Below are 8,180 nucleotides of genomic sequence, written 5' to 3'. Positions count from 1 at the left end.
AGAATCTAGGATTTAATTTGTCACATATGTAATATGCTCATGGAATTCTTGAAGAAAAAGTTAGTTTCATTTGAACCCGAATGTTCTTCCATAATGATTTTGTAATAAGTTTTTCAGTTGCATATAATGTGTATTCAGATTCAAACTCTTTGGCACAGAGCTTTTAAACTATACAACAATAATGCTGTAGTTTCTAAGAATTACTTTTCACTAGGCTATTGATCCATATGGAATGATGACTAGGACCAAACAATAGAGCATTAGTTCCTAAGCTAGTACAAAAGCTGACATACCACCCCTACTTTTTTGACCACTCATGTAGAAATGGAGACTTTGTTTAGTAAAGGTGTTTTTCAATGTCTTTTTGTCTTAACCTCACTCTTAACAAGTTTTATGACAACTATAAGTACAACAGAATATGTACACATGAATAAATTGAAAGAGGCACTGTGACAGGAGAAGTTAAAAAAAAAAAAGTGTCTGCCCTATTATATAACTTACTTTTATTCAATATTTGAACAAGGCTAAACTGTACAAGTTTGTACATTTTGCACAGAAGAACTGTTAACTAGCTTTATAAAAAAAGAACGAAATACACAGAAGTAGTACTTAAGTTTGTGGTCCCCATTTCGAATCGTCAATGCCAGTTAAACACAAGTCAAAGACCTTGACAGGTTAAAAAAAAAGTTTCCCAAGGAAAAACAAGAATTCAAATATAGATGATGATGTAACCCTTCTGACAATGTGACCTGTACCAAGTTTTCATCCATAGTTATGTCAAACCAAAATGTTTAAACAATTCTGCCATATAAAAACATGAAGTTACAAACAGTCATCTTAGGAAAAGATTTAAAAAAAATCTAAAAAATGCAACGTTAAATAAGATACAAGTAGAGCCAAGATAGGCCCTGATGTTGCAAACACTTTGGAATATACTTGACTTTGTGTACAGATGTAGAGTTAAGCAGATATAAACAAAGTATTACAGCATCAGGATCTTCTAAGGAAATACAGGTAACTCTTTAAATATGACTCTTTATATTCAGAGTCTCATACATGTATGAGAAATCATTACTTCTCTACTCACTGGCACAGCTTTTTAAAGTAATTATGACATGTTTTGAAATGCAATTTACATTGTTTCTAGTAAAGTAAACAAGGCAATTCATGGACACAAGCAATATTAAAAAGAACTAACACTCTGAAAAGAAGTCATCAGAATTAAAAGGAGGTTTATAATACCACAGAGACATCATCATCATTAGCTTTTGGAAGACGCAATGTATCTCACTCTGCTTAAGTTTCTTAGCTTTTATTGGCTTACATAACTGTGAAAGGCCATTTTTTTTTTACTTAATCCAGTGTCTTTTAAAAAAAAATATTGACAAAAACTTGTTGCAGCTATATTTAAATTAATAGATTGAAATTCATCTGAAAGCAAAACTAAAGTTCCTAGGCTAAAGCATTCAGATGGGCTCAGATTTGGTTTGTGGACATGAACACAAAAAAATAAATGTTTTAGTAGCTTTTTTGGCACTTATATGCAAAAAGCTGTAAGGAGGTTAAGTACATCTTCTCCCCTCCAGTAAAACAGCTAAAGTGACCAGTCCACAATGAAACTGTACAAGGCAGTAATTCACATTTAAAGAGCAAACCTGATTGCAGTTATGAGCACAACAAACCCTCATAACTTAAGAATACTATTTTTATTTAAATTTGAAAAATTATACTGATTTTTACTCTAAATACATTCATTCCCAGCCTACATTTTACAATAAACTCACAATTCTCAAACACACACACAACCAAGTTATAAATCCCTGAAATATGGATTTATTATAGGAATACTGATAAAAGCTTAACAGAGATACAAATTATGCTTTACAAAGTGTCTACCTTCACATTTACTATCTGAACATCTGATCATTGGCAGATGCATCACTCCCACTGTTATACACCAATACCACCTTCTCAGATCAAGTTGTTTAAAACAGAAATCACAACAGTACCTAGTTACTTAAAAGCATATTCCCTCCCCTGTCCCCACTTCACAATGTTTAACTTCTAACTTGTAGTTCAACACTTGGAGGGAGGAAAGAAGTGAAGAAGGGTGGGGGAAAAACGTTATTTTTTCCCAGCCCAAACTTGTCATTACAGGAAAGTTCAACAATTTATTTCACGCATGTCTTTGCAATATTTAGTGCATCTACACAATACATCTTTGACATAATTTTTTGGTGCTTCCTCATCCCACGTATCTTATGACCCTGCCTTTACCAGTGGATCCTTAGACTCCTGAAATAACTCACAGGGGCTGGTGCTGCTTCTTTGTAGGAAATGCAGGACAATTTTCAACTAAAAGGCACTCAGTTGTGGGTGCAAGTACCAGCAAAGCAAATGCAAAACTTGTGACTTTAATAAACTGGGAGAAACGGTTGTAAACTGTATCAGATTTACTGGACTGAAGTTAAGAACTTTCTCCCAAGGCCTGAAAAAAATGTTTAAATCAGCTATAGAGTTTATGCATGTGCACACAGATAGCCAATATAGGTTCACCCTATTCTTCTATAGTTCTAAGAGGAAAAAGTATAAGTCTACACTATAAAGTGACTCTTTTAAAACTTTTTCTGGGACAGCACTGACTGTCAATGTTTCTGCACTCTGAACAGTAATTAAATCTGTAGAGTAGTAGGAGTTCTTTCTTTGAGAATAAGAACATGAACACACACTATTACTTATTTTTTCTACTGAAAAAAACAGTTACTGAACTTAAGAATACAGCTTTCCTCAAGCATGGGTCTTCCTTGTCTTTGTTAGGCTGGAAAAGTGTTGTGCAAAACAGAATCGCTTCCCTGAGGCAAAGCTCTTCAAGTCATGCCTGGCTTAGTCCTGTCCAGAGATCACACTACATTTTTTATTTTGTGTTTGAAGCTTTTGGCACAAAGGGACCTTGAAATCACTCTCTGCAGTTTCCTGATGTTACTGGTTTAGAGTAATACAATAATACAACAGGGTAGGGATCACAAATACTTCACTCTCACTCATTCTGGGCATCCACGTTAACTCATTAAATTCTTCTTCCTCATCAATAACACTAGAACTTCAGTCTAGCATCTGTCTTCATTAAGGAGTAGTATCAGCCTCCCCAAGATTTAAAATGTTGCCAGCTGGTCTCAGATTCCAAAATAAGGCAACAGAAAACAGCCCTTGGGTTCAGTGAAGGTTTAACCAAGTGAAACTGATGTCCTATGATATACAGGTCACACTAAGTGATCTATTGATCCCTTCTGGTCCTATGAAAAACCTGCAGGGAGCAGATGTTGAAGAGGATCACCATGCTTCTATTCTAACATACATAAACAGCAAAAGCCTTGGAGGCAAGTCACTTGGTCTTTCTAGTTTTCCTCTTAAAAAAACAAATTGAACTTTTTCACTTAAAGCAATCCATAAGCAAAGCTATAGTATTTGCAGCCGCCTAGGCATACTAGATAAGTTAATGTTGGTACTCTTTGACATACAGGCAGCTGTTTTCCAACTATATACTGCATGAAGCCATATTCCATGCTATTTTCTACTTAACGTGGACATGCCGTTAAATGACAAAGCCCTGAGTGGGTACTGGAGAAACAGATTTTAAAGCTGTTTTCTCCACTTAGAACTGAAAGCTGTGGCACACACTATGACCCAGCACTAGTATGCAAACCACTAACTAAGGCTCAAGGTCAACCATTCTTAACTTGTGTAGCACAAGACAATCATACCATCAACAAGCTAAAAGACCAGTTAAGCACTTCTTTAAAAGTTCCAGAATTTAAATAAAAAAACAAAACAAAAAAACCCCAACCCCCTCATAGGCAAGGGCACTTTTAAGAAAGATACTCTTAAACTTTTGGTTTTTAAAAATAGACACCACACTCACATTCAAGGGACATCCTTCACTTTTAGGCCGTTGTCACAAATCTGATTCTTTATTTTTCTGAAATAAACACTATTAACATAAGACTCAAAAACAAAAACTCCAACTTTCAGTCTTAGAAGAGGTGTGGTTCAATGCCCATATCACATGTAACAAGAAAACTTCCTTAAGAAAAGGAAAAAAAATATTGTAAAGTCTTTCATAAGGATGAAAATACAACCCTTATATTCTTCTCATTAGTTTGTATAGAAGTGGGCATCAAAAAAATCCTGCTTTTCTCCCCCCTGGAGTTGTTCGTGCTATGATGCTTGACGAACTTTTTGCCATTCAACAAATTCATCCAGGAGAACAGGCCCTAGAAATAGCAGAAGTTTAGAGTTTTATGTTTGCAACGCCTTAAAAAAAAGGGGGAGGAGGAGAGGGGGCTATAAACAATAGAAACGTTTAGTCTGGGGAGTTCAATATTAATCCTTAGGAAGGAGTCTATGAAAATTAAAAATCATACCACACCAAAAAGCCAAAGAACAGAGTTATTTGGGGCTGGGATGAAGTTTAAAGCATTTGACAGAATAGGTACTATGAAAGTAGAAAGAAGACATTAAATTAACATTTTAATAAGGTTTTACTGTAAACAAGAACAAAGAATTCCTTTTTGCTAGACATTTCAAAATTGCATGTAATCACCTATAATGAAACATAACACGAGATGCTATTTGCAATAAAATATAGTATAACTGATTGTATTTTAGTTCTGACTAGTAAAAAGGACACACAACTGCTCCATGGATTGGCAATTGGTTGTTTTATAACTTAACTGGCACTTAGCATTCACTGGCTCAAATGGAGCCTTTTGCCAAACCCATGGTATCATACATAAGCTGAAAGACAGTGAACCAGATCCTAATTTGGTATAAACTGACACAGCCACATCATCACATTAGTAATATCAAATACCTGCTGAGGATCTAGCCTATTCCTGGGTACAGACAGACCTATGATTGCATTAGTAAGTACCAGCTGTTATGATGCAACTCTTATTGCTGCAGAATCATGCAGATGTAAGACTGCAATTTTAATACTGCTTCATTTAGGGTCAAAGGACAATTTAGCTAACTTTTATTGCTACAGGATCATTTGGACAGAACAGTTAAATTGTAAAAGCTTGTATACAACATGTAGTAACAGCTCCCCCTGCCCATTTAAAGTAGCCACAATGTACTTTTGTCAATGTCCCCTTAAGTATAACTCCATATTTTAAAATAAAACTTAATGTGGCGTTTCCTGGAACTTTGTTTCTACTACATTGAGAACTGGCAATATAGAAACTATACTTCAATCAATTGTTACAAATACTTACATGCACCATCTTCATCATAGTTGCTAAGATCTGCATGGACAGTCCTGCTGAATTCTAACACGTTGTACCACTGATCTTTGTTCATAACTCTATACTTTGATTGCTAGGGAAAATAAAATATTTTGAATACATATTAAATAAACAGGGGATATATAATATAATCTCCCTCTCATATATGTATGTGTGTGTATGTATATATATTTTTTATAATATTTCTTGACAATTTCATTATTGGAGACTGGCACACAATTCCATCAGTTTACAAGATATCCATCAGTTTGGCATCTAAAGACATATGACACCAGCTAAACACCAATGATAAAAGAATGGTGAGGCCATATTCCACGCAAAGTGGTAACCAAAGGGATTTATTTGAGGAAAAAAAAAAATCAAGTTGGTAAATAGCCTGAAGATGACAAAATAGACAGGAAATCTAGTGCCTGTTATTGGGAAGCTTGGACAAGAGATGAGTTACATTTTGGCATAAATGTAATCAGGCTTATACTCATCTGAGTTTCTAACAGGAACAGTTTCCACAAATGTGAACTTGCCTTCACTCCAATGTATGATTTAAAGTAGATGTGCAAAGATATTCACTCTGGGACATGAAATGACCTATGAAGGTGGCATGGCCCCTAATTCTGAATTTACCTTTCTATTCTGAGAAGTAAGACATTTCAGCTACTTATCCAACAGCTCCCTTTGACTCAGGAGGGTGGTAGGAATGAGGTGGGAAAAAAAAACCTTCTGTGAAACATACAGAAGTTATTGCTATTTCATAAATGTGCCAACCAAGGGAAAAATGGAAAAGCAATAGAGCTGTATCCACAAACAAAGGAGCACAACCTCCAACTTCTCTTTATAGCAACTCACTGCACTGGTACCACTGAAAAAGAAGTTTATTTAAGTATTTAGTAAAAACACATACCTCCAAGTACTGGTAAAATACTGAAAACAGTGGCCAAGTTCTTCCAAGCAAAAGAGCTAACATAGATTTTGCAGTGTCAATATCAAGACTTCGTTGGTCTTTATCCTAAAATTAAAAATAAAGAAGTAGTACTCAAAATACCTGCCCTCACACAGCTTGCTATCATATTTTGTTTCTTGTAAATGATTTAAACAGACTTACCCTTGCAAAATCAAAGGCATATCTGTAGATATTCTTAAAGGAAGAAAAGTCATTCAGTTGTGACCGCAAAAAGTCAAATTTACTTTGCAACTTTTCTGTGCTGTCACACCTTAAAGTAAATAAACAACAACATGAATTTCAGAAGAGCAAATAAAAAAAGGAGGAAAGACCGTAGGGTATGTACAATTAAGAGTTTACATTTCTAGTGAGCAAAGATCAATTGCCCAGGAAATAAATAATATAAACCCTGATTTTAGAAGTGTTGAAAAAAATATACTGTATAAAATCTCTCCTTTCACTTTTCAACATACAGCATTTTTGATTCCGAAGTTTCAAATGCTGCCACTTTTCACATTTAACAGGTATAAGGTATTTAATAGGTAAAAATTATAAGAAATAAGGTATTCACTGCAGGTATTCTATGGGATTATGAGTGGCATAAACTTTTCAGAAGCAAAGGCTCTATGCATCAACCCTGTTAAAGTTATATAACTTGATTTAAAGTTATGAACAGACAGAAGCATAGCAGGAACTGCTCAGTGGCCATTTAACTGAAAAGAAAATTAATAAAGTATTAAAAAACAAGATGTCTATAAGCTCCTGCTTATGAAGTTACTATGCTAAACACTTGCCATAAAAATAGTCTGTATTGAATATTTTTTTCAGCTTTGCATCCCTTTTCTTAAATAAAGAATATTGGTTAGATTACCAACACAAGAAGATCTAATTTACATGCCTGAATCCCCCAGTAGGGATTCACTTGAAGAAAGAATACCTGTTTATATCACACATGCATTCCCTGGTGATCCTACTGTGCAGACTACACAGCATATCAAGAACCTTCCAGTACAGTTGCAGAGGTCCTGTGTCTCCTTCCCACCTGTATCCTCCTAATCCTTAGTTTTATTAGTCCAGTGATTCTCAACCAGGGTGCTGCCAGATCCCTTGAAGGGTGATGCAAGGTATGAGAACATAAGCAAGGTACAAGGAGACAAGCTACGCAGATAGGACAAACACAGGCTTCTCCCGGCCCGGTCACTCTCTCACTCCTACTACCTCCTTACATGGGCTAGGCAAACACTGTAATGTATAAATTAATTTAAAATTGGTTGCCACTCAATTCACAAACATTATGGAAAAGGTTCTTCAAGACTAATGAGGAGTGCCTTGACTCAAAATAAAGGCTGAGAACTACTGTGTATCCCCTGGCAAAGGAATATTATATTTACTCAAATCCAAGATGAGATGCCTCTTTCCTCCTCCTCCTTCCACAAATCAGCATGGGGAGAAAAAGCCCCTTGTCCTTGATTCGAGCACAAAGTGGAGGGAGGGGGCAGGCAGCTACACTCTGGCCCCAAGCTCAGGGCAGGAGCAGAGGTAGCAGCACAGCAGCTGCTTGTACCCTGCTCTGCCTGACCACAGCAGCCTTTGCCCGCCTCCTGCCCCAGCCTGTCCCTGCAGCCTCTGTTCCCTCTCTCCGCTCTTCCAGTCAAGCACTGCCCTGGCTCAGTTCCCTCCTGGGCACGGAGCTGATGGAAACATGCTTTTAGACCTGGAAGGGAATCAAGCTGAAACCATGTCTGGCAGTGGGAGGGGGAGGAGGGGAAGGCAGAGGCTCTGGGAAAGCAGAGGGCAAGGGGGCCACCTGCTGCTGCTTTCCCTGCTGTACAAGTAGGGAGACAGGAGAAACTTAAGACAACCCTTCAATAGTTAGATTCTCTATCTGGAAAATGATAACAAGTATATTAATTTTCCATATACAGAATTTAATTATTGGG

General features: G+C 36.5%; 1 protein-coding gene across 1 annotated transcript in view; it reads right to left on the bottom strand.

Moving 5' to 3' along the window:
- Positions 1-1,323: 1,323 nt before the first annotated feature.
- The window catches only part of DCUN1D5 (defective in cullin neddylation 1 domain containing 5), a 15,619-nt gene continuing 8,762 nt past the window's right edge, over positions 1,324-8,180 (bottom strand). The window contains exons 4-7 of the mRNA XM_019530265.1: positions 6,403-6,511; positions 6,202-6,306; positions 5,274-5,376; positions 1,324-4,271 (exon numbers count right to left, since the gene is read on the bottom strand). Coding sequence (XP_019385810.1) covers positions 4,216-4,271; positions 5,274-5,376; positions 6,202-6,306; positions 6,403-6,511 — 373 coding nt within the window. The 3' untranslated portion in view covers positions 1,324-4,215. The remainder of the gene's footprint in view (positions 4,272-5,273; positions 5,377-6,201; positions 6,307-6,402; positions 6,512-8,180) is intronic.

The sequence above is a fragment of the Crocodylus porosus genome, unplaced genomic scaffold (genome assembly GCF_001723895.1).
Source record: "Crocodylus porosus isolate Cpor-Errol unplaced genomic scaffold, CroPor_comp1, whole genome shotgun sequence".
Lineage (NCBI taxonomy): Eukaryota > Metazoa > Chordata > Crocodylia > Crocodylidae > Crocodylus > Crocodylus porosus.
The sequence above is the reverse complement of the archived record's forward strand: the minus strand, read 5'-3'. Positions and strand labels throughout refer to the sequence as shown.